Source organism: Eretmochelys imbricata, chromosome 2 (assembly GCF_965152235.1).
Source record: "Eretmochelys imbricata isolate rEreImb1 chromosome 2, rEreImb1.hap1, whole genome shotgun sequence".
In the NCBI taxonomy this organism is placed as follows: domain Eukaryota; kingdom Metazoa; phylum Chordata; order Testudines; family Cheloniidae; genus Eretmochelys; species Eretmochelys imbricata.
The window spans coordinates 190,528,823-190,555,600 of NC_135573.1; the positions used below are offsets into that span (position 1 = coordinate 190,528,823).

At 40.9% G+C, this 26,778-nt stretch overlaps 2 protein-coding genes across 7 annotated transcripts in view; one reads left to right on the forward strand and one right to left on the reverse strand.

Annotated features, from left to right (window-relative positions):
* The window catches only part of ACAD11 (acyl-CoA dehydrogenase family member 11), a 63,185-nt gene extending 48,869 nt beyond the window's left edge, over positions 1–14,316 (forward strand). For all 4 annotated transcript variants that reach the window (XM_077811165.1, XM_077811166.1, XM_077811168.1 and 1 more), the window contains 7 exons: positions 5,543–5,609; positions 6,645–6,730; positions 6,947–7,018; positions 7,622–7,776; positions 10,077–10,193; positions 11,250–11,359; positions 13,772–14,316. In XM_077811165.1, the coding sequence (XP_077667291.1) occupies positions 5,543–5,609; positions 6,645–6,730; positions 6,947–7,018; positions 7,622–7,776; positions 10,077–10,193; positions 11,250–11,359; positions 13,772–13,886 (722 nt within the window). In that variant the 3' untranslated portion in view covers positions 13,887–14,316. The remainder of the gene's footprint in view (positions 1–5,542; positions 5,610–6,644; positions 6,731–6,946; positions 7,019–7,621; positions 7,777–10,076; positions 10,194–11,249; positions 11,360–13,771) is intronic.
* Positions 14,317–15,532: 1,216 nt separating this feature from the next.
* The window catches only part of DNAJC13 (DnaJ heat shock protein family (Hsp40) member C13), a 106,511-nt gene continuing 95,265 nt past the window's right edge, over positions 15,533–26,778 (reverse strand). For all 3 annotated transcript variants that reach the window (XM_077811179.1, XM_077811180.1, XM_077811181.1), the window contains 7 exons: positions 26,412–26,454; positions 24,547–24,720; positions 23,286–23,465; positions 22,436–22,576; positions 21,534–21,677; positions 20,382–20,481; positions 15,533–16,368 (listed from right to left, as the gene is read on the reverse strand). In XM_077811179.1, the coding sequence (XP_077667305.1) occupies positions 16,271–16,368; positions 20,382–20,481; positions 21,534–21,677; positions 22,436–22,576; positions 23,286–23,465; positions 24,547–24,720; positions 26,412–26,454 (880 nt within the window). In that variant the 3' untranslated portion in view covers positions 15,533–16,270. The remainder of the gene's footprint in view (positions 16,369–20,381; positions 20,482–21,533; positions 21,678–22,435; positions 22,577–23,285; positions 23,466–24,546; positions 24,721–26,411; positions 26,455–26,778) is intronic.

Here is a 26,778-nt window from a genome sequence, read left to right on the forward strand (position 1 = left end):
CTTGTGCCAAGCTCATTAATGGAAATGTTAAATAAGATTAGTCCCAAGACTGGTCCTTGAGGAGCTGCATTAGTAACCTCCCTCTAGCCTGACAGTTCACCTTTCAGTATGACCTGTTATAGTTTCCTCTTTAACCAGTTCCTTACCCACCTTTCAATTCTCATATTAATCCCCATCTTCTCCAATGTAACTAATAATTTCCCATGTGGAACTGTATCAAATGCCTTACTGAAATCCAGAGAGATTAGATCTATTGCATTTCCTCTGCCTAGAAAACCAGTTATTTTCTCAAAGAAGGAGAACAGGTTGGTCTGCCACCATCTACTTTTTGTAAAACCATGTTGTATTTTATCCCAAATACCATTTACCTCTGTGTCCTTAACTACTTTCTCTTTCAAAATATGTTCCAAGACCCTGCACACAATTGAGGTCAAATGAACCTGTAGTTTCCCAGATCTTTGTTTCCCTTTCTGAAAAATACGTACTATATTAGTAATTCTCCAGTCCTATGACCGCCGAGTTTACGGATTCATTAAAAATCCTTGCTGATGGACTTGCAATTTCATGTGCCAGTTCCTTTAATATTTTTGGATAGCGAATATCTGTGCCCCCCCCGATTTGGTCCCATTAAGATGTTTGAGTTTGATTTCCACTTCGGATGGTAATTTCTGCTTCCCTATCTGCATTTCCATTGACCACCTTGCCACTACCCCTAAGCTCCTCAGTACCCTTATTTAAAACTGAGGCAAAGTATTTGTTTAGGTGCTGGGCCATGTCTAGATAATCTTTACCCCATCCTCAGTGTTTAACAGTCCCACTTCTTCTTTTCTTTACATTTATATGGCTAAAGAACCTTTTACTACTGGTTTTAATTTCCTATGCAAGGTCTAACTCTCCTTGGCTTTTGGCAGTTCTCACTTTATCCTTGTGCTTTCTGACCTCCAAGAGGTAACTTTCCATGCTGATCCATCCCTTCTATTCCTTGTAAGCTTTCTGCTTTCTCTTCATAACTTGTTTGAGATGCTTGTTCACCCAGTTTGGTCTGCAACCCTTCCCTATGAATTTTTTCCTCTTGCTTGGGATGCAGGCTCCATATAGTTTCTGCAACTTTGACTTAAAGTAATTCCAAGCCTCCTCCACATTCAGATTCTTGAGTTCTTCAGTCTAGTCCACTTTCCCAGCTACTTCTCTTAATTTTTTAAAGTTTGCCCTTTTGAAATCAAGGACCCTAGTTGCAGACCTATTTTTGTCTATCCTTCCATTTAGTTGAAACTGAATTAGCTCATGTTCATTCAAGCCAAGGCTGCCCTCTACAACCAGTTCTTCTATGAGGTCCTCTGTACTTACCAATACTAAATCTAAAATGGCATTGTATTTTGTTGGTTCAGTGACCATTTGGTGAAGAAATCTGTCAGCTATAACATCTAAGAACATAGTAGCACGTGTCCTGCAATCTGTATCTGGGAAATTAAAGTCTCCCATAATTACACAGTTCCTGGTAATACTGATTTCTTTAAAAATATTAAATAGGTCTCTATCCATGTTCAGATCAGATCCTCAGGGGTCTGTAGCATACTCCAAGCACTATCCTCATAGAACCTTTTTCTTCTCCAAAGTGATTTTGACCCAAACAGATTGTTTTATCTGTTCTATCACTTTTAATTTCTTTACAGTCTATCATGTCATTAATATACAATGCTACTCCACCACCTTTATCTTTATTTGTCTTTCTTTAGCAGCACGTACCCTTCAATACCTGTACTCCAGTCATGATAATTATTCCACCATATTTCTGTTATTGCTATCATATCTGTTTTCACTTCTTGCACTGATAATTCTAGTTTCTCCATTTTGTTATCCAGATTTCTTATATATCTTTGTTGTTTGTTGCTTGGCTTTGCCCAGATTCCTCTCCCTATTAGGTATCGTTATTCTACTGCCAGTATAGCCTACTTGACTGTGAGTGCCAATACCAGTGACTTTCCTCTTGATGTCCTCTATTGTTCCATTCTCCGTTGCTGTATTCTGTCTTACTTGATTTTCCTTGTGATCAGCATTAGAATCAGGCATGGAGATTACTTGAGCATCTCCCAACTGTCTACCCCGAATTCCTAGTTGAAAGCTATTTTAATCAGTTTTGTCAACCTCCATCCCAGCAGTCTATTTCCCTCTCTATTCAGGAGGAGTCCATCTCATGAGAGCAGTCCTCTATTCATGAATTCCACCAGTGGTCAAACATCCCAAAGCCCTTCTTATAGCTCCATTGCCTGAGCCATCTGTTGATCATCTTAATCTTGTCTCACCTTCACTCTCGTCCTCTAAGGACAGAGAGAATACCACTAAAGATCACCTGAGTCTCCATTTCTTTAAATATCTTCCTCAGCCAGGCATAGTCTCCCTTGATGCGTTCCAGTGAGAATCCAGCAGTATCATTTGTTCCCACATGAAAGACACAGTGGGTTCTTTCCTGCTCCCATTAGGATCGTTTTTAGCCTCAGGTTCACGTCCCATATCTTAGCTGCTGGCAAACAGCATACCCATCTGTTTGCTGGATCAGCTCTGGTGACAGGCCTGTCTGTTCCTCTTAGTAGGGAGTCCCCAATCACATAGACCTGCCTCATCCCAGTGTTGGTGCAGTTTTCTGGCCTTCCTCCTTTTCATCTTTCTGGCTGCAAGTCCTCTATCTTTTGTTCTCACTTGCAATCTTCTGAGAGTCATCCTCTATTCTCCTGGGGCTCCGAACTCTGGCTATCTCCATTGACTCTTTCCCTCTGCTTCTCTTCTTCTTTGCCCTCCCACCTTCTGTTACTACCTGCCATGCCCTTTCATTTTCCAAGTCAGCAAACCTGTTCCTCAGCTCATCATCTGTTCAAATCCCCTTCAAAACTCAACAATAATTTCTACCTGCATCTCCCAACCTTGGATCTTCTCTTCTCTTCCATCAGATCCATCAGGCAGCACTTCATGCAAACAAAGCACCTATCAGGTACCTGCTCCAGGATAATGTACATCCCACAGCTCCCACATCCAATCATCTTCCTTGTCTCTTCCATTCCTTGGGTCACTACCACAGCTACCTATGTAGTGGTCATAGCCTTTTCGCCTAAAGTCCTGTCCACGAGAACAAAAGCACACAAGTATGCAAACGCACACAAGCATTCTCCCCTTACAATCTCTCACCTCAGACTCCTCCATTTTCAGCGCTGTTTGCTGGCTGCTATATGCTGCACTCAAGATTGAGATATTTCTTTTTCTCCATGCCACTGTTTGTGCTATTGATTTATAAGATCTGACCAGACGTCTTGGCTCAGTGCTGAACTATGCACTAACTTAAAAATGAAAAGGTTTTCTAATTGTTTTCAGTTGTTTAAATAATAATTTCAGAAGGTCACATTTGTCCTGAGACAGGTTTTATGGTGAAAGCTTCATTACTCAAAGGTTAGGAAAATAACACCATTACTGATGGATTACAAACTCCCATCCCTTTCTCCAGTACATTGTAATGTACAAACTTGATCTGTTTTACGGCTAAGTGGAACATCTGTGTTTCACTTTGGGAACACTTTGCTGTATAATCTAGACTAATCCAGAATTTTGTGAATTGTTCCAGCCTTTTTTGAAAGAGACCTTTTTTTTTCTTTCCCCCGCCTCCCCCCGCCCGAGATTTTTCTATCAATGTGATATTTCAGTTTGCAAACTTGACATCTCCATCTTAGGTTTCACAAAGTGCTGCTAATTCTGCTCTTAAAGAAAAGTTAATGTTGTGTTAGGAAAGAGGGAAATAAACAGCCAGAACTCTTGCCCTCCAAGCAAAAACAGACTTTAGCAGAAGAAAGTAAATCTCTCTCCCACCCTTGTCACTCTTAGGACATGCAACTATAGACTGCTCCTGTGTCAAGGTGGCTGTGCTCTTGTGCTGGTAGCTCTCTTCAAAGCCAAGCTGGCTGTGCTCCCCAGGCAGTAGTTATCTTCAAAGCTCCTATAGCAGCTCGACTCTGGTCATCGTAGCTCCATTTCTAGTTACTTCCCTTTACAGTAGAGACCCCCCCCCCCCCAAGAGCTACTGGGGCAGCATTTCCACATGTTTTCAAAGCTGCTATTCAAACGAGAATGGTTTAAATGTCAGTTGATATCAAATAGGCACTGTTTGTACCGAATTAGTGAAAAACGGCTTGGTGTGTGGAAAAGATGTTCCATTCGTGTGAGGTACTACCCTGAAGTATGACTTGAAAAGTGTCGACGTGGGGTTACTGTTTTGTTGTGTCTCACTGATCTCCGTATAACCACTTCACTTTACACCATAAACAGGATGGATTTTCTAACTACCAGCTCAGCAAACTCGAGGCTATGTCTACGCTACCACGGGATTGACACTGCTGCAATTGATGCACCGGGGGTCGATTTAGTGGGTCTAGTGAAGACCTACTAAATCGATGGCAGAGCGCTCGCCAGTGCACTCCGGTACTCCAGAGGGAATGAGAGGAGTAAGGTAAGTCGACGGCAGGGCATTTCCCGTTGACCCAGAGCAGTGTAAACACCTCAGTAAGCTGACCTAAGCTATGGTGACTACAGCTATGTTACTCACGTAGCTGGAGTAGCGTAACTTAGGTCAGTTTACCACGGTAGTGTTGACATAGCCTCAGCTTGGGATCTGAGTCAAATTGTGCTTCTGGTTCATCACCACCAGTAATAAAGATCCTGCAGGTCAAATCCCGTCCTCAGTGACACGATCTGTGTAAGTGTGATGTCTTCATTGCCATGGCAATTTAACAATTCTGTTGATAGTTGTGCAAGGTCAAATAGAATCCAGCTCGCTCTCCCATAGCTGTGGTATTCCTGTAGGATATAAAAAGGACCAAGGCAATGTAATAGTACTAAAGGAGAAGGGTCTCTGAGTAGATCATAGTGTGGGAGCAGATCTGTTGAGAAGCCATTTTTTAGTCACCATTGTAACCTAGATCCATATAATCCATCCTAGAATAAACTTTTGGAGTATCCATTAAATTTTTGGTTTTCTATCACACGAACATATATCTAATAATGCTGTGGCTGGCTCAAAAGACTACTGATTTATTTTCAGATAAGAATTCCCATTGAGTTTATTTTTGTCTTGAAACCAGAACAAAGCACTTTGAATGGGGAGAAAAGTGCGTAAAAAACTAGCTGTGCTTGAAAGGCAGCATCTGGCATGAGTGAGTGAGTGCTTGCCTTCGTTATTTGCTCAGCTGCAAGGGTGATGGAATTAATGTAGACTCCCTCTTCAAGCACCTTGTTTGATCTTTTTCCTAGAAAAATAAAAATGAATGATGAAACTGGATCCAGGGCATTTTCTGTTTTTTTTTTTTTTGTTTTTTTTTCCATGTTAATCAGGTGATTGCACTTCCTTTTCTACACAATAGCCCAGAAACAGCATAGATAATAGATTACTCACTTTTGCCATGGTTACACTAAAGAAACACTGTAAGAAGTTGTTCTGTGAAACTTCAATAAATTACTTCCCTAGAGAGATTTTTATGTGAAAAGCGATTTCTTGTTTTTTTAGGGGCGGGGAATACAAATTGCAAAGTCGCAATTGTGATGGCCAAAAATAAAAATACTTCTGCATCCAGGTAAGAATTAAATGGTTACTGAGACATTTGTTCAGTATCCAAGCAATGAGACCCAAAGAAAAACCCTATTTATTGAACCAGCCATTGCTCACAAAACCTTTACATGGAACAATTTTAATTGCATTGGTCAGTTAGAGTTGAGTGTGGTTTAGAAATGGAACCTTAGGCCATATATGTACCCTCAGAAATCTAATCAAACTTCAGAATTTCTCAAATAAAGAGTCCAAGTCATAAGGTACTCTTGATCTGTATGGGTTGGATCAAGGACAACATATGGCCCTAATGTCTTTAATTCTCCCTTCAGCCTTTTGAAAATGTATCCTCTAAAATCAACATCATGAATACTCACTTTTTAAAATTAAAGCCTACCACCAGACCTGGTTTACATTTTTAATTCATTAAGTGTATTATTAAAGCATAACTAGAGGAGGGAATGGTTCTATGAATATTAATAAAGGCAAAACTATACACAGAAAAAATAAGTGCAAGAATCAAAGGCCTGAATCCTGCTCCTACTGAAGTTAATGCCAAAACTCCCATTAACTTAAATGGGGCAAGATCGAGATGCCCATATATACGGAAAAGTTAATTGAATCAAGGGGTTTAACCATTCGTTCATACCACAAGTTCTGAAAGCAGGGAGTATTTCTTCAGTCTTCTCAACCCAACCATTCCTGACAAAATGTATTGTATTTACATGTACATCAAGCAGAGAGAAAAATATGAAGGCATCTATTTTGATGCTTATTATAAAACCTTAGGCTCTCACTCAGGGCACACACCTTCTGTCTGGCACCCCTCTAGGAATGTTGGAACCCGATGTCCAGCTGCCCAACCCCTCTGGGCGCTGCATTTTTACCTTCATTTCTTCCCTCCTCCCCCCACAGTTCTTAAACACAGCTCTTGTCTGCCTCTCCACCCATATGTGTAGCACAGGAGAGGACAGATCATACCAAACTTTTTAAACGTACTTTTTTTTTAAATCTAAAATAGCTGTTGAGATTTCTCCTAACCTGTTACTTTTGTCTTAATCAGGAACAGACAGCACAGTATGATCATAGTTCCACTGGACATACCAGGCTTGAAGCTTATAAGACCTCTTTCCGTGTTTGGCTACCTCGGTAAGGAGGAAATAGTAATTATCAGCTACGTTTGCATTTGTATTAGCCTACTCGGAATCTCAGGAGTAAGAATTATTCTATAAACAAAGTACTAAAGACATTCTTAGAATGCATATCTAATATGAACATCAGTACTGAGCACCTGTAATTTGCGAGTGAACATTGGCTAGAATCAATTTTATACATGGATATTTTGCTTTTTCTTTGTGTGATTAGATCAGCCCCACGGTGGACATTTTGAAATACATTTTAATGAAGTGCGAGTACCTGCCTCCAATTTAATACTAGGTGAGCTTCACTGTTAACTGTTCTTTGAAATTCACTGCAATGATACTAACTTTAAGTAATTGTGTCCTTTTAAAAATCTGATGGAAGTTGTGATGAATAACCTTCCTAGGTAAGGAATATGCTGTTAAGTTTTTGTTCTTCCTTCATCTGTTTTAGATGTAAAGACAGTTTTTCCAGGAGCCGCCTCTTGGAGAGAGAAGTTCATTCTCGACAGTAGTGTCAACAGGGGTTGAATTGGGCCAGCAAACAATCCCTTAGCTGTACTTTTCTGCCTCCAAACATCTCCTACTAGTCTGCAGAATCTGAGTTGTCTCCTCTTCATAGCAGAAAAGCATCCACTAATTGTGCTTCATCTGTTTCCAACCTATTGACCTTTTGCTTTTGGTGTCTGCTGCTTTGTGTGAATACATATAGGTATGAAATAATTAGAATGGCTACAGTGCTGCAAAATAATCTTTGTAAAGAAGCTCCTCTCTAGGGTAGCAACAGACAATACCTGCAGTACGGCCACTGATTTTCTTCAGAGCAGAAGTGCGCGGTTATTTGAAGCATTGAAATGAGTTCCGCGTGGCCATTTAGTTTCTCACCTCTCTTCTCACGCAGGTGAAGGAAGGGGTTTTGAGATCGCTCAAGGTCGGCTTGGGCCAGGCCGCATTCACCACTGCATGAGATCAATAGGTGTGGCTGAATCGGCTCTACAGATAATGTGTGAGCGTGCAGCTCAGAGGGTGACCTTTGGGAAGAAACTGTACCAGCATGTAAGCCACTACCTCTTTGCCTAGTTTGCTATGAATACCCCTTGGCTTAGCTCATGTGGGAAGCTTGGGACTCTAACTTCCACAGTAACAGTCACTCTAGAAAAGGTTGAGATGTCAGATAGCATTACCCATAACCACCAATTCCCAGCAACTCTGGAGATGCTGTAGGTTAAATATCCTGTCTCAAATAGGAAAGAAAATATTAAGGTTGGGAGAGTCTCCATTTTGATTGTGCCAAGATCTGCAATCTGAGTGAATTCCTATAGTTGTTTTCCTAACAAGTACTAAAGCCCTGTTCACTGTATTTAAATACACATTTTGTAGCAGAGTTTTGGCTGGTTTTCTCTGATCAGCATGGACCAGGACTCCAGAGGCAGGGCAGGTCTGCAAACCCTGGACTTGTTTTCACAGGCACAAATTTGATTCGCCATTATTGGGCACTTAGATGTCTAGCCTTGACTTGTGGGTCCAATCAGAGACTGGGAACTGTGTGATCATAGCCACAAAATAACTTCATTTTTGCCAGTGCAAATCAATGTTAAAGCCAGGCTGAGTATTTGGCCTGATCTGCCAGACATTCCTTCCTGATAGAGTTTGCCTGTTTTGCTATGTCTGTAAATTGATGTGCTGCAGACTCCCTTTGCTTGGCAGACATCAAGTATTTCTGGGTCTCAGCCAAGAAGACACAAATGTTTGTCTGTCTTTTTTTCATAAAGTAAAGGCTGGGAAGAAGGAAGTGAAGTGATTGGAGCAGATTCTAGAAAATGTTTATACAGAACTGATATAATTAGAAATAGCTGTATAAACATCTTGGCACATCACACGAAACAAACACAAAATCAAAGTACCACCATTAGCATGTCAAACAGTGGAATCACAAAATGCACACATTGTCAGAGTCCCTTTCAAATAAACAAACAAACCGTTAGGCTTTGTCTAGAGTGGCAAGTGAAAGACACAACTTTTGTCGTTCAGGGATGTTAACCCCCCCTGGAAATACAAAAGTTTTGCCAATGACAAGCACCAGTGTGAACAGCAGTTGGGTGGCAGGAGCGCTCTCCCCCCCACAACACTAACATAGCCTTAGAAGCATAGACCTAGAAAAAAGATTGCGGGGGAAAATTATTGGGCCAGATCCTCAGCTACATTGACTTACACTAACTGAGGCTCTGGCCTGCTGAGTTCACAAAAGGTGCAAAATGGAATTTTTATCATTTTGTAAATGGCCCAGATGCTGTTACTTCTGAAAGGTAGCCTCATACAGGAAAGGTGTTCTGAAAATAGCACAGAAGGGCTGCTATCAAGGTTTTAAATTACTGCAAACAAGCTGAGCTTGTGTAGTTGACTATAGTGGGACTAGTAATGCATTGGCAAAAATAGTAAAGGGCAGATACACTAAGAACCACAGCACAACTGTTTCCCTAGGTCGTGAAGCCCCGCATTGCTCCCCAGCCCCCCCCCCCCGCCCCGCCCCCGATTTGGACATTGGAGTCAACTAATTGAACTTCATGGAAGGACTTTGCAGGGAGGTGGTTTGAATGGGTAGTAATAGCAAGGAGAGGAGGTGCAAATAGGGCAGAAGTAGACAACACTACCAGAGCATGAGGAGAGTGGGGAGTCTGAACAGCAAGCAGGCAGGGGCACAGAGCCAGAGCAATGGGAAGAGCCAAACAAATGAGGATGGGCAGTTGTGTGGTTCTTTTTTCTCTTTTTAGATTCTAGTATAAGAACAGAACCACAGCAACTCTGAGGCTGGATATTGCCTGTCCCATCCATGAAGAGACACTGCTGTCTCTCTGTCCACGTAGGCCTTGGGCTTAAGGGGTTGGTAGCTGGATGAGAAAAGCTTTTATTAGTTGACTGTCTGTCTGGTTAGTTTTAATTTATGGTTTTCTCATGTGTAGAAGAAGTGGGCTGATTTTCAGGAGTGCTGAGTACACACAAATCCCTTCAAAGCCAGTGGGAGCTCAGTACATTTCATGATCACCCCACTTCTATCCAGGAGCCTTATTTAAGCATCCAGCATTGAAAACTTTGCAGGTGTATAGCTGAGAGAGGCAAAGGGTTGTTCTGAAAACCCAGATAATGTTTCATGGGGGGGCTGGGATAGCTCAGTGGTTTGAGCAATGGCCTGCTCAACCTAGAGTTGTGAGTTCAATCCTTGAGGGGCCATTTAGGGATCTGGGACAAAAATTGGGGATTGGTCCTGCTTTGAGCAGGGGGTTGGACTAGATGATCTCCTGAGGTCCCTTCCAACCCTGATATTCTATGCCCACAATTTTCTCTTTATGTCTCTACAGGAGGTTGTTGCTCATTGGATTGCTGAAAGCCGCGTTGCTATTGAGCAGGCCCGATTGCTTACACTGAAGGCAGCTAGCAGCATTGATACTAAGGGCAGTGCACAAGCAAGGAAAGAGGTAAGCGGGGTTTGTTTATTTTTTTGGTCTTTCAGAGAAAAAATTAAAGTAATAAAGGACCCACTTTCAGGATTTGCTCCTATCTTAATAGAGCTGGTAGAGCTGGTAGAAATCTTTTGATAAACCCCAACCTGTTTATGGAAGAGAACACCTTCACAGAAAATTCCATTTTTTTAACGAGATTTTTTTCCAGTTGTCAAAAAAATGACAAACTTCCTGTGTTTTGAAAAATAGAAGTTGGGTGGGGTTTTTTTGTTTTGTTTTGTTGTTTTTAATTTCCTGGCAACTCCTTGCCTTTCTCCAACCAGTTCTGCTTAATAGATTTGACCCAGTGAATCCAGAAAAAAAAAAAAAAAATTGGAAATTCTGTGGAAATTCTGAAATCAAAGTGTCACTTAATTGTCTTAAATTTGTGCTCTCTTGCTCCTTCTGTGCAAAAGCTTGATATTTTTGGTCACTACTGTTTGTTAGCCACTTAAAACAGGTTAAAGAGGTCCAGTCACTAATGGATATTGGTAATCTTTTACCTGATATTTATTTATGTTTCAGGTGAAAATCATTACTTGTTAGTCTAAGCCTAATGGTATAAATGGGGTGGATTGCATTTGGATGACCTAGAGGATAAGTACAGAACCTTACTCTCTAAAGCCACAATCCTGCATGGTGCAAAGCACCCCTCCTTTCTTTGGGAGCTAGCACCTTGCAACAATTATTGAATATAGCCCAAATATGATATGACACATTAGTCCAGTTTCTAGAAGTGTCCCCATCACAGTTGGCAGTCTTTGAGAGACCAAGAATTGAGTGTGTCCAAAGGCTTTTGTAGCCACTGAGGTCATTCCTGAAGGTCAGGATAAAGTTACATTAAAGATGGAGTGGAAGCTTGCAATGCAAAATCCCTGAGTTGTGGCAAATGCACAGCTAGTTGCAGTCCAGCTCTTGGAACTGGGCCTGTGGAAAAAACAGAACCAGAGCTGCATGAAAATCCCATTTTCCTACACCCCTTGTGGTGGGAAAACTCCTACATTCAGGTTTGTTTTTGTTTTGTTAATACAGATAGCTATGATCAAGGTGGTTGCACCTAGAGCTGTCCTTAAAGTGGTGGACTATGCAATCCAAGTTTGTGGAGGAGCTGGAGTTTCTCAGGATTTTCCTTTGGCTCGTATGTGAGTAGGAGAGAGATCTATCCCATGTTTCTAAAACTAGCAGTATTTCCCCTTTCTTGTCAAACTGGTTAAAATGCGCTACATTTCAGGTGAGATTGAGCCAAATTCTGCTGGGACTGGAGCTGGGCAGTTTCTTTCTGGCAAGTAATTTGACCAAAAAAATGCTAAACTATGTGAATTTTTATCAGATTGTTTTGACCACCCCAAAATTCTCTAAATGGTTTAGAAATGTCAAAAACATGTAATTTTGACCTAACCTCAAAATTTTGTTCAGGCATTTTCAGAAAAGCAAATGACTAGATTTTTAAAGTTTGGGGAGTGGGGAAGATGGCCAGCTCCCTAATTGCCTTTAGCCCAGGGGTTAGGACAGTCTCATGAGATATCGGAGACCCTGCCTGCTGAGGGATTTGAACTTTAGTCTCACATTGCAGCAGGGTGTCCTAACCATAGGGCTCTGGGTCATTCTCAGACCTGTGGAAGCTGTTTTACTTTAATAAATAATTTATTAGAACAGGGACTTGAATTTAGGGCTCACTGATGATATGGGAGATGTAAGTTCAAGTCCCAGTCCCTACTCTAGTGACTGTTTATAAATAAGTGAAACACCTTCAAAAGGAGAGATGGAATGACCCGGAGCCCAGTGACTAAGACATGTGGCTGTTCTTTTGATTTTTGACAAACTTAGAATTCCAAAATGATTATTTTTTGCAACTGCTAGTGAATGGAACAATCCATTATCTGCCCAGCTCTAGCCCTGCTGTACTCTTGCACCTCCATTGAAGTCAGTGGGGCTGCATTTGAGAGCAGAATTTTGTCTCCTGTACTCAAAGGTGTTATTCCACACCTCAGAGTAGAGAGGTGGTATGCAAAATAAATAACTTAATAGTCCCTTCTGGTCTTTAATCTAGTCGGACTTCCTGCATAACACATACTGTGGAATTTTGCCCAGTGATTCTTGCATTGATCTCCATTACTTGGATGAACTAGTGTGTCTTACCAAGACTGGATCTTCTGATGACTCAGTGCCAATGAAGTGCAAGCATTACTGGCAAAGTTTGGATAAACACCTCCATTACACGACATGGGCCCAGGCTATTGATTCCAGAGGCGCCCAAGCCCCACTGATGGTGATAGCTGTATGGTTTGAAAATAGAACAGTGCACTGGAATCGGGGTTCATATCCCAGCTTTCCCTGTGATCTTGGGCAAGGCACTTTGTTTCCACTCCCACCCTCTGTTAATAAGACAGTCCCTGCTTCAAGACCTGTTTGTATAATATCCATCACCATGGGAGGGAGCCCAGTGCCCATGGGTCCTCCAGGTAGTACTGTAATACAACAAAGTGCATTTCTAGAGTTAGAAGTGAAACTTAAGTGTAATTCTCCCCCTCTAAGGGCCAGATGTGAGGTTGCATGGCCAGATGCACTATATGCTACAATGCAGTTGCGGGGGGGGCTATCCCAGCTGGCTTCTGCTAAGGGGCTGTTTAAACTATAGTGTAAGATGCTGGAGGGTCCCAAAGTGCAGCCCAAACCTGAACATCTACACTGCAGTTAGAGCCCCTTAGCCTGAGGCCAAGTCAGCTGGCAGGGGCCAGCCCCTGGTGGCTAACTGCAGTGTACACATGCATGTTGGTGCTGGTTCAATACCCTAAAGGTCACTACTTTCCCCCACCCCCAAACATCATCCATAATTTGGGACCTCTCTCTGCTAACATAGCATCTATTGCTTGAGGTGAAAGGACAGAGCCAGTAGCAGACAAGTCTAGCTGCTGTTTAGTCCCCATGTTGATCAGCTCTAGCCTGGCTACAGTTGATATCCCAGGAAACTGTAGCAGCTGGCTGTAGTGAAAAGGATATGGTACTTAAAGTTGTAGAACCATTTACCCTTCTATTCTTAACAGAGCACCAGTTAACTTCAGGACTCTATATCTGAAATCTCTAAACAAAAGGCTGCTTACATTACAGTAAAAACTGAGTCATTATCTAGGCAATTCCCAGAGGAAGTGGAAAGGCTTGCTTCCTAAATGAGTTTGTTGCTGGCTTTTCCAAGTGCTCCAATCTTGTTAATGTACAAAATAGCTGCTGGCTTCATGCAGGGGGTTCCTAGCTGGATTTAGTCTTGAGGAAGAAGTTCCAGCTTAGATTGACTCTTGTTTCCTCTAGCCTAGCTCTACTCATTAAGAATGTCTCCTTCCCCAGAACCAGTTCTGTTCAATCAAACAATTCTAGCAGCATAAGGTTCCTTACTTCATGTATTAAGGAAACATCCTACTTCAGGTTTTTATTGAGAAGACATGTAACTATAAAAAAATCTTAGGTTGCATTTTGTGTGTCACATTACCAAGCCACACTAAGTGCTGGCACTGCAGGCTCTAGAATCCACACTAATTTCAGAACAACTTCTTATGCAGGTTTGCCTTTATTCGGACCCTCCGAATAGCTGATGGGCCTGATGAAGTTCACCTCTCAGCAATTGCAAAACTGGAACTACAGGACCAAGCCAAGCAACTGACCTCAAAAATGTAATAAAGTTTAGTCTAATCATACAACAGCATTGCTTCAGTTTTAAAAGGAACCAGGTTTTTAAACACTTCTGAATGATTTAAAAGTTTGAACTAAAGTTAAACTTATCACTGTAGAATGTAGAAAACAATATAGGTAAGTAAAACAAATCCAAGTTACCTTTGTACTATTAAAGGTACCAGTGTCCTAAGCTGCTAAATAACAGTTAACCTTTCAGGGCACTAGCCTGAAGATTACTTTATCAAGCGCTTAGTTCTTATGTCACAGATGTTCTCTCAATCAAGACCTCTATGATGCTGCCTGTAGAATGTTAGTTTATTTTCTGAAATGGTTTAACTTAGGGCACTGCATCCAGCTAAAGCGTGTAGTTTACTGTTTGAGATTTTAAGTGTCACTAATGCATAAGTCTGAATAAAAGATCTCTCCCCCAACAGTCCAGTGCTGCTTCTTTACAAAAGGAACAGTTTGGAGGAAGACTCCATTTCTTCTAGAGCATTCCTAAAGGCAAAAATCTTAAGTGTTGCTTGTACCACAAGCCAAAAATGCCTTAAATCTACAGAATGAGCCAGCCTGTCACTGATAAGTAATAACTGTCTCTACCCTCTGTTAAATCAAGTTGGGGGGGGGGGGGGGGGGGCAGGGGGAGAAATTAAGGAAACAAGAGAAAGCTCTTGCTTGCTCTCAGATGCTAGCTCTTTGTTCTGGCTGGTTCTGAAGAAACACTTTCTGCAGCTCTTCAGCAATGTAGTGATAGACAGGCATCATGAGACACTGAATATTGATTTTACTACATATTACTTAACATATCAAGGTTTAGAAGGAACTGTTAGGGAGCAAGTGTTGCAGGCTGCACAGCTGTACAAAGCCTCCATGGCTGCTATTTATGCTCTGCTATCTTGATGAGAGGCAGAGGAATCATACCCAAGCTTATAGCAGAGAGGTAGCCATCCCCTATGCTAGGTGGGCAAACTATAGCCCACAGGACCATCCTGCCTGTCCCTTGAGCTCTCAGCCCCTCCCCCACAGCCTCAGCTTGCCAGGCCACCAGTGCTCTGGGTGGCATGATAGGGGGACAGGGAAGGGGGGGAAGATTGGATAGAGGGTGGATGGGTACATGGGACAGGGCAGGGGCCAGGCTCTTTGGGGACACACAGCCTTCCCTACCAGGCCCTCCATAGAGTTTTGGAACACTGATGTAGCCCTCAGGCCCCCCCAAAAAAGTTCACCCACCCCTGCCCTATGCCAATGGCATGTGTCTTCAGTAGACCAGTCTGTGACCTCAGCAAAACCATACCACTGAACATTAAAGAACAGATTCTTTCCTCATATGTACATGTTTACATACGAAGGTAAAATTTCATCCTTTTTCTAGTTACAGCTATAATGATGACACTTTACCCAGCTGAACTTTTAACAAGAGCAACACTGACCTTGCATGTTAACACTGCAAATAACTGAGGTTATGCATAGTGTTTAGCTGTGGATTAGACCATCTCCTCAGCTCCAGGCAAAATACTTAGAATTCAGTACATTTTCCCCATCACACAAGAACACCCCTCTCACAGAAGTACTGTCTAGCTGGCTGCTCTAGAATTCTAACCATTTTCAAGAAGGAAGAAACATTCCATTAAAGTAACAGCTTTGTCTCATTAACAAGGCTCTCAATTCCCTTTATTTTTAAAATTTTATGTACATGTGAGTGATCTGTATAATGTACATTCAATATAGAAAGTTTTTATATACTGGATAATGTATAGAACATTTCACAATTACACTAGGTTCTTACATACCAGGTTGACATTTTTTTTTTTTTTTGCTGAAGTGTTTTCAATTTGGTAAAGCCAGTTATACAAGTGTCTAATGCAGTTTGATCTCAGGAAGATAATGTTAATGATTAAGGACATCAATGAACTGGTGCAGGGACAAACCTCTAGTAAGTCATGTTCAATGAGACTGATCATGTCAGGAGTAGAGGAGGAAAATTCCGTTAGTGGGGATGGTGGGGGTCAAGTGACTTAGCCCAATTCTTCTGGACTGTAATTCAACTCCAGTCATGCTAATTCATAAAATATAAAAACTAGGAAAAAGTTGTTTGATTCACAGTCTTGTAAACAAATAGAAAGGAACAAAATGTGCTTACGTACAACAAGAAAAAAATTCTTGTGTACCCATTCGGGCTGATCCTTAGCGTGCTTTCTTATGTTACGTGACAGACGCACTGACTTTTTTCCCCTAAAAAAAATATATTCATAGAAAAAGGAATAACACTGTCAGGAAACAATTGGAAAGGCAGTAAGTTCACTTCAATGCATCAGAGGGAGGAAAGTGCAGTTCCTCATCACTGGCCAATCTGCCTTTAAAAGTCTTTCATGGGTATTTCAAATCTCTTAGCTGGTATCTCCCAATTCATTGTCTACAGGGGGTGGTACACTGGGCATTACAGAGGATGTCGTTCCTGCAGTAAGGTAGCCAGCAACTCCAGGGCCTGGTGGTGGGGGGGGGAAAGAGAAAAATATTGATAATTAGTTTTAATAATCAAATGGCAGTTCTCCACACTTATTATTCAGAATCACTCTTGTTAACATTTTCATCTTTGAAAATACTGAGACAGTTTGACTGACCTTATAGCTGTCTCCTCATTAAGGTTAACAAAATCTGTTTTATGGTTTCTATTTTTAAGACTTGCCATCAGGAATTGAGGATAAATCTCATTCATATCTGTCCATCCCCAGTCACTGTACGATGAGAGCCTAGGAAATTCCTAGGATTTGTGCTTAAGGAAATAGAGGGTGCCTAGGGTTTGGGGTGGCATGTTCATATATTTGAGTCTGAGGTTTAATAAATCTAATGTGCTGTGTATCACTAGACAACAAGGAACAAACAAAAAAAAACCCTGAAAAAAATCAATTCCAGCCCAATGGAAGAGAAACTGACAAAATAAAGTAACCTAATGATAACTAGTATTCAGATATTTTATAATTGGATACCCTCACTCTGGCATTTATGCTTTCGGATACAACTAGGAGGAACTCCCATACCTTGGAGGGATAAAGCCATTAAACCGTCTCACTAGCTGGCAACGTGTCTATCCCTGTTGACATGGCATAGCACAACTCCTAGTGCTTCTCTTTCACTTAAAAGGCAGAAAGCATTCAGAATACAAGCAGCACTGCCAAGCCTGAAGAAAGTGAATATTAATGTTCCATCTCCTCAGAAGAAAAGGAAGGTCCCTGTAATTCTTCTCTGAACCAGAGTTTAACAGATCTGCACTCCTTCTCTTTTAACAGTAACCTTAGTCTACAGTGGATTTGTCACTAGAGCTTGAATCGAAAGTCACTGCTACAAAGACTAAATTTTTCCATATGAGAAACCTGGACTCGCAGGTAGGTACTGGGTGACTTAACAATAGTAGCCAAGTAAGGACGTTACATTTTTATGACCCCTCTTGTGTCTTGAGGTGATCCAAATGCATCATACCCTTCATGACCCTTGTGAGTAAACATAGGTAGAAAGCAGTCCACTTTCATGTTCATGAAAAGTTGATCTAAAAGCAAAAGCAACTGGAGAATGAAGTATGCAGAGTACTAACTGGTGAAAAGAAGCTGGTTGTAGGGCAGGGGAAGTGTAAGGATCCATAGGGATTTTTCGAAACAAAAACCCTACAAAACCCCTGCTACTTAGGGATTTCTGAATAAAGCTTACCTCCATTACTGTATATATACACAAGGTATACTTGTTTCACAAACCAATTGGTGGATATATACCTTAGCTTACTGGCACAAAGCAGTGGACTGGACTCAAAATCATGTGTGAACCGTAACAGATTCAACATACTAATCCAATTCACTTGTTCCTCAAATATTTTCCTCAGAAATATTCCAATAAATTCCTTCAGGAATGGTTTAGTCTATATATTTACATAGTCATTCAACAAGGCATCTTCTCTAGGAGGAGCGAGTTACAATTTTTGGAACAGTAAGTACAATTGCAGCAGTTTAATAGTCCATATAGTATTTTGCAATATTTTGAGGAGACTACACACTTGCTCCTATTGCATAGCATGCATCTAAAAGAGCATACAAGTCAGTTACTAGGAATGCAGTGAATGGAACATGCGTTTAGCAAAATGATATCTACCTGCATTAGAGAGCTACACAGAAGTTAGCAAGCTGCCTGGCAGAGCACATCTAAAGCCCACTTCTGAGGTGAAGGGGACTGCTACCAGTTAGAAGGGAAGGAGAAGAGACACCTGAGAGAAAAAGAAATAAGCAAGGGAAGTTGTAAGGGAAGTGTAGACAGCGAAGCAGTTTGAAGCAAAGGTAGGACAGAACACTGTCAGCCCTGGTCTACACTACAGATTTACATGACTAACTACGTCGCTCAGAAGTGTGGAAAATCCACACCCGTGAGCAACCCATTTAATCTGACCAAGCTCTGTGTAGACAGCACTATGTCAACATAGCTACTGCCTCTTGGAGAGGTGGAGTACCTACACCAATGGGAGAAGCTCTCCCATGTGAGCACAGGTAGCATCTTCAAAGCGCTACAGCAATCTAAGTGTAGACAAGTGCGGAGAATAAATAGAGAAATACTCATAGTTTATGGTTAGATTACCATTTCTACAGTGTCTTCCCTCCTATGATCAGAAAGCACCTTACAAGCATAAGGAATTTAGCCTCACCCCTGTCATTTAAGAATCGCCCAATGCTACAAACAAGAAAGGCATAGAGAGGTTACTTGACTTGTACAGAATCTCTCAAAGTCTGGTCATTAAGAATATAAATTGTTTGGGTTCCTCTGTCCCTGCCCCCAGCAGCTGAAGTCAGCTAACACTTATACCAAAGAAATCCTATAGTAAATGAAATACTGTAGGACTCTACTCAGCAAAAAAGCAATGAGTCTGTCTTCAGAAAGTCTACCAATGCATGGAACCATGTTGGCTCTGTCTTGCTGATAGCCGAAAAAAAGTGAGACTGTTTACCAAATAAATGGAGTAGTGAGCGTCTAGGAAACAGCTAGACAGTCTTGAACATGGATGTGTGACTTAGAAGTGCTATGCCCTTTTCATGTAGGGCAAACAAACCACAAATTAGGGTTCTCTTGTTCAAATAATGGTATACCCCTACAGCCCAACAAATGCTAAGAATCTGCTCGTAGGCTATAACATTCTTAACCTCAATTAGCCAAAAGGGCTCAGTGAGCTTTATCTGGAAATATGATCAGAAATATCAGAGCCTTTCCTTTCTACACATTTGTCTTTGTGTGTGAATAATCTAGTCAGTATTACTTCACAAGTGAGGGTTGATGACCACATGCAGGTAGAGAGAGAAGGTGTGACTATAACTCTGTGCTTATCTGGGGAAAGGCATGCAAGTTCCCTAGACTGTGAGGAAAAGCTTAGTCATACTTGACTTGAGAAAAGGCTTAATGAAGTCCTTCAAAATCAGAAGTCTTAAAAATTAAACTCCCACACAAACCTTTTGGCTTTTCCCTCAGTTTTAAATAATTTATTTTAGTGGAGAAATTTCATAACAGTGTTCTAGGTTGCTTTTATCAGCAATCAATGAGAAGAAACCTGTTACAGCTTGTAGACAGTTTGTAGGTTATGTTGAAATGTTAATCATCAACTAAAACTGAACTCATTGTTTGTTAAATAAAATAAGCTTAGCTTTGGACTCCATGAAGGAGACCACAGTATAATACAGTATGCCTTATCAAAATGAAAAATCTAGCCAGGCAAGTTTCTCAGAGTTTGAGCTCTTCCTACCACAAAGTTACAGGTCTCAGAATACAAGTATGCTGCTTCAGCATAATTTTGAGCTACCATGAGTCAATAAATTAATCAAATGTTTGCACAGTGTGAACAGGTAACACCATGCTTCTTGATAAACCCAAGTCACAAAGGCTAAATTTTCTTTTGAACAAAGTGATGTTATTTCAAAAATGGAGAATAGAACCCATACACTAGAAGTGATGAAGCCATAATGAACTGTGCTCTTGGGCACTTATGAGAACTTTGCCTGTGATCTTTAAGTACAACAGCCAGCTAGAGCTGGAACACACTTTAGCCGTACCACCACAGAGCACTGTGAGGACTATTTGCTATTGGTAGGAAAATCTGCAAGCATAAGAAGTCTTACAAAGCCCATTACACTTTTATTTTTAAAACACTAAAAACCATAGTAACTAATTTCTCAGAAATACATGTTCAGGTATGCGCCAGCCATGGGCTAACAACAACAGAGATGGCCTACCCATGTCAGCAGAAGAGATCAAACAGTATAAAATGAAAAACAGTACTTCATAGTGTTAACATAGTGCAACGAATGGTCACATGATGGCAGCAAAACTTTGGAGGATAAATAGAGGCTGTACCCACCACACCTTAAAACAATAAGTCAAGTATCTCAGCTCTATTCAGGCATATTTCAAGGTTCATTTGAAACAGTAGCAGTGAAGTGAAGGTTACAACTCTGATCTGAAATAAGTGTTACTGACCTGTGAGGTATCCTACTGTTTGTGTCTCAGAAATGAACAAGTCATGTTTCTGATCTTTGAAGGCACTCCACACAGAGGAACGAGACAGGATTTCATTCACCTACAACATAAAAAGCTGGTAAGTGTCTACATTTAATAACTGCTTACAGTAGCTGGATGGAAACATTCCACTCTTTACTAAATGTGGTAAGGTCAGTTTTTAGACATTAACTAGATCTATAAAAAATGAACACTTAAGTATCCAAATAGGCATACACAATCCTAACCCAAAACCACAACTATTACATAGGGTAAACAGTTGGTCATCGTTTGCATGGGGGTTGAATATACAAGCATGGATATCCCAAGAAGATTTAGAGCTATCAAACAGCTTGAATTTCTCCCTAGTGCTTCTCTTCCCTCACCCATTCAGTTGGTCAACAGGGAGAGCAGAAGCAATCATAGCAGTCTCCTGCCTCAAATGTCAGATAGCCTGAGAAGCAGAACTGTTGCCTTGCGGCAGAATCAGGGCGTCAACCTGGATAGTACTTGACAGTCTTGAATGAGGATGGAAAAAAGGGGCCCAGGACTAACTGAACCAGAGGGATGTATGAACAAGATTCTGATTTTACTATTGCGGTGGGAGTGGAAGTGTACACAGTCTCAACTGGTCAGAGGAATCTGTGTTACTTGGACAATTTATTTTTTAGGTCTCAACTCTAAAGCATTCTCTGTGCAGAGGAATTTTCAAGAATCCAAAGTTTTCAAGCTGCAGTTCTCCAGATACTTTACTCTTTACCCACTGCGTACAGGCTCTGAGAACACCTGTGCATCAGTCTTGCCTATCTAATTTCAGATGTCGTCAGCCTTCACTGGCACTCTAGGCCTCTCAGACACTATTTCTATATTTTATCCGGTGGCCTACAAATCTCATCCTCTGCTCCTGATCTTCCCTTCGTAGGAAGATATGGATTGACTGACTCATTAAAAGCTGTGAATCTGGGATACTCTGCCACTTAACATAAACCATTAGTTGACACAGCTTAAGCACTTCAATAAAGGTTAGGCCGGGAGACATGCTCTCATGTGTATTGGCTCAAAGCTGTATCTCTGTATATAATGATTAAGCTTTCTCAAGCCCAGTGATTCAGAACATTGTTAGTAAGTACTTACCTGTTCTCCATACTGTAGGCTGTGAGTCATAGACTTCAAGGTTTTAACTATCTGAGCCTTCGTGGCTGATGGGCTTTCCAAATTTTCAAGCCCAACACCTTCAAGCAATTTTAGGAGATACGGAACCAAATCTGCTTTCAAAGCCTACAAAGCAAAATTATTGGGAGATACTTAATACAATGGACTTTGAGAACACTTGAATTGAATGGAATTTTACCAGTGTTTGTTTGCTCACTTCACTCTGCTTTAGAACAGTTGTTGCACGAATAAGTTTTTTGTCTTTTGGAACAACAGGATCTCTTTTGAAGATCCACAATACTCTGAACTGTTCTATTACACCTATTTCTGAAGACAGGTCAGTACAGGTATGCAAACAGCTAAGCTCACGCCGCTGCAGACAAGATAAAAATGCCAGGAAAAAAAGACAATGCAATGATGTCAAACTCAGAAGACACTAAGCTACTCTGTGACAATTTTGAAGTGAGCTGGCAGTTCTGCTCCTGGTCCACATCCTTGAAGCAAGCCCTACTGACATCGTTTTTTCTATTGTCTCAGAAGAGAAAAGTTACAGAATGCAAGTCATAAGCTACCCTCTCACCTTAGAAGCTTTACAATAAAAGTCTAAGTCTGTTGTCCAAAGAGCACGAGGAAGCCTGTACTGCAGTTCTGAGCTATGGGTGAGGAATTTCAGATTCTAGCTTTGTCAAACGAGGACTTTTAATAGCACTAGACCGACAACAGGAAAACAGACAAGTTAATAGGCAAGACAGAAGTGAGCACCATAGAGCACTCTAAAGTAGTCAGTAATCACAGGACACAGTTCTTGCACACCTCCTGAACTGACTAATGCACAACTGAGTGTGAGAAGTACTTGTACCATTTCTTTAGAACAGCTTGCTTACTTGGGCTACTAAATCATTCTGCTCCTTTTGAAACATGCGATTAAGTGCTTCACAGGCTAGACCAATCGTATCCAATCGCTTTTTCATTCCATTCATCAAAGGGCCAATGGTCTCAAGTGATGCCATCGCTCGAACACAAAGCTGTACATAGAGAAGGAAAAGCATTTGTGCTGTATTGATTGTATTTTTAATCTAAAATTCAAATCCTGAACCCTATTGCAACTTGTACATCTACTACGATGATAAACTGCAGATCTCCGACTGTCCCCTTCATACTTTCCTGGAGGAGTTTTACATGTTGCACAATAGGAGCAGAAGGCACCAACTGTTGCAGTAGATGTTTGCGGGATGCTTTTATCCATAATTCGGATGAATTAAAACCGCTGACTAATCAATCAACACAGTAATGCAGCAAGCACAGAAGAAAAACAAACAAAAACCCCACCTATCGTTAGAAGCTATGTTGGCTTAGTTTTAAGAGCGAGGGGGTGAAATATCCACGCAGGTAACCAATATGGCTATTAGGAGAGTTCTCAGAAGATTTTATTTGCCACAAAAGTCTACAGGTTGCGGTAAAATGCTCCAACATGTTGTGCGCTAATTACCTTGTGTAGACCTTGCTGGCACACTCCAAAGGTACCTGGTTTGCATTAACACTACATTGCTGCAAACTAGATACATTTTAGAGTGCACCAGCCGGGTCTAAGTGGGGCAGTTAGAACGCTCTACAAATCACACCCCTCTAGAGTGCTTTGTTGGACCATGTACACAAGCCCTAGGCTGGTATGAACGTACACGCCATATACACTTAGTATACATGCCATCTAAAAGAAAATCTTAAATGCGATACCTCATTATCAGACAGTGTGTGTATGACACGAACAGCACTTTTAGGAATAGCATTGTTCTTGTGATTCAGAGCCTGGAGAATCTTGGGGAGATGACCAAGTGGTGGGACTTGATCTGCTAGCTGAGGCTGAGTGCTGAAGAGGCACACGGTTGCTGTTGTTACGGTTTCTAATGTTTCCCCCTGTGAAAGCATACAAGTCTTTGCATTAAATTATTAATTTTCCAGGTCAAAATTAGCTATAACATTAAAGAAGCTCAGTGCAGCAGGCTATACCACTGCAACTGCAGTACACAAGTACTTGCTGCTTCTGATCTGTGGAAAGTCAGAAGATACGAAGTATTACAGATACGCATTGATTTCTACAGTGATTTAAAGCCAGTAAATTGGGGGGGGGGGAGGGAGGAATGCATCTCTGTTAGCAAAACACAAGTTAGCATAAACTCACTAAATACATTGCTTCATTTAAAAACCTAGAATGAGTAGAGTAGAAGTAACTGAGCCAGGATGGGCTTCAGCCTACCTGAGTTCCTCCAGACAGCGTCCAGGGAATTTTTTTTTAAGTTAAATTTGATACCACTGAATCACTGACTTCCCTCACAGAGAGTTTCAAGCACAATTAATGATTTTGCTCATCCCGTGAATAAGCTAAAAATGGTTTATTCTTTTTACACTGAGCTGAGTGATAGGGGAGGCAACCTTGCTCAGCAGTGATGTAACTGGGTCAACAGCAGTATGGGAAGCCAGTGACACAAACTGAATGTCCCTTTCTAACCTGCTTTTAATGTTGCAGTTTATGTTGGCAAGTGCTTCTTTGACTTTTTGTACTGTTAGGTTGACCTAGACAGGTGCAGTTTTCCTCCAAGCATGAAGTTATAGAATGTTTGAGGAGCTTTCTTGGATTTGTATTCCCTTAGTCAATACCCTGAGCTAAAATTCCAATAGGACTTAAAGGAGCAATCAAAAGACAGGGACTCTTGATTTAAGGCATTCAAATTCTAATTGTCCGCTTATTTATTATTTTTAAAGCGCTTCATCTTATCTAAGTGCTTTTGCACAAAATCAGAAATAAAATTTAAAGCTATTTCTATGTTGAAAATGAAACTGCTACCACCATTGCAAGCAGAAATACAAGCACCAAGACAGAAGCAAAATTAACCAAATGCTAATTAGCATCTTACATTATTGCTTTGAAATTTGCCCAACTCTGCCCTTACTATATGTTGCACACAATTTTAAACGCATAGCTAGAAAGGCTTCTTACATGGGGGTTATTTTTCTCCAGTAGTTCAGTGAATTTTTCCAACAGTGCAATAAGAAATTCTCTAGGTTTTCGTAGAACCCAGGCCGGCTGGGCAATAAAGATTCTTAAGAAGACTCCCCCTACAGAAAGTTCACCTTCTGCTTCACCATACACCACAGCAAAGTCTTCAGGCAGCTATATAAAATTGGAGAGGAACAAAAGTTAACATAAAACTCAGCAATAAGTCATCCCTCTTATCAGGAAAGAGGCAAATCAGTAAAACCTTGTAACCAATTACAACCATGATTTCATTAAAGTTTTGTTGTTTTTTTTATTAGAGACCCACAGACTATCAGCTTTCTGTTCCCTAAAACATGTCCAACACGGAATTGTTCAGCAACATTAGCAATACCATAATTTCTTTACAGTAACTTACTGTAGAAACACTAGGTACCTGATTCCTTCCTATAAAACAAGACACTGAACTTGGAAGTACTGTATGGTGAGTGGGCATTTTCAAGTAAATCTTGTCCATGGGTTCAGCTAGTTGCACAGGGAATGAAAATATACTAGTGATGGCCACTAATCACAAAAGAAATTAAATGACATGGCTGATGAAGACTAATGAGTTTTATGTGTAGCATTAACTGAGGATAATCTAATGAGCCTGATTTTTTAGTAAATCATCTCATCTCAACTGTTATGAAAGACATTCAAATATTGAAAGCTTTACACCAGAACTGGTAGAAAAGTTCCAGTTCAGATTTTTATTGGAACCAACAATTGCATTTTTTCCTTTCTTGTGTGTTTGACAGTTTAAAGTGTGAAGCCATGCAGCACATACTCCACAGGTCAAGGTGTGTTGTTTATGTTAAGCTATTTCCGAACACTACTCAATTGTCTTGTCAGAACTACATTTTGTGAGGGGAATTACTAGAATTGCAGTGGCAGTGGAAGAGACTCTAATGTCCTATTATTTTTAGTATCAGAGGGGTAGCCGTGTTAGTCTGTATCCATAAAAACAACGAGGAGTCTGGTGGCACCTTAAAGAATAACAGATTTATTTGGGCATAAGCTTTCATTGGTAAAAAACCCCACTTCTTTAGATGCATGGAGTGAAAATTGCAGATACAGGCATAAATATACTGGCACCTGAAGAGAAGGAAGTTACCTTACAAGTGGAAAACCAGTATAACTCCCTTCTCTTCATGTGCCAGTATATTTATGCCTGTATCTGCAATTTTCACTCCATGCATCTAAAGAAGTGGGGTTTTTTCCCCATGAAAACTTATACCCAAATAAATCTGTCTTCAAGGTACCACTGGACTCATCATTTTTAGGACAGATTTACAAATACTTTACTATACATTTAACAGTTCAGACTAGTGAGGTGGCATTTACTATACAACCAATTCAGTTGGCCAAGACACACATTTTTATGTGATGAAAACCTTAATGGATTACTAACAACTGGAAAACAGAGTAATTTGCTACGATCACGCAACAGATTTGATTGTTCAGAAAGTCAGCATACTGGGGACCAATTAAGGCTCTCTGATCACAATTTAGTTTTGAACTTCACTGTTAAGTTTCTTATGTACATTTGTAGCCTGCTCGTGTTTAAACACTTCTAGCAAGAGACCGACTTTGTGGAGTTATTTGGAGGATAGATTCAGTAATTCTACAGTGTAACTTGTTTTTTAGATGTCAACTCTAGACTACAGTAATGAGAGAGAGCAGGTGGTTTTTGCTAGAAGCGTGTCACTGGTATTTTCTACGACACTGCAGAGAAAAGGAATGCATGTGAAAACAAAGCGTGAGCCCTTATTACCAATTTCCCTACTGTTTCTCTTGGGGCCCCAAAATATGAACATTTTTGCTTTTACCTTCCAGTTAGTGTCAGGGTTGTCCCTCTGAAGTTTAAAGTGCCTGTTTTAAAAAAGAAAGAAAGAAAGAAATTAGGCGAATTAAAAGACTATTGTTCCTAGATACAACAAAACTTTGGCTCCCACTCAAAATCCAAACCTTCACTCTCCTTTTTGGCTCCCCCACTCCCTGACACATGTAATGGTTAAGCAAAGGTCACATTCCAAAACTCCACCTTCTTTCCCCTCACTTTCAATTCTCCCTTCTCAGGCTTGAAACAATGTGACCTGTTGGGCTGAGAGAGCACACAGAACTAAGTGCCATCCTTTTCTCTAGATCTCCGTAGGCAGCGGGTGGCCATCAGGTGGCAGTTACATGCACTGCATT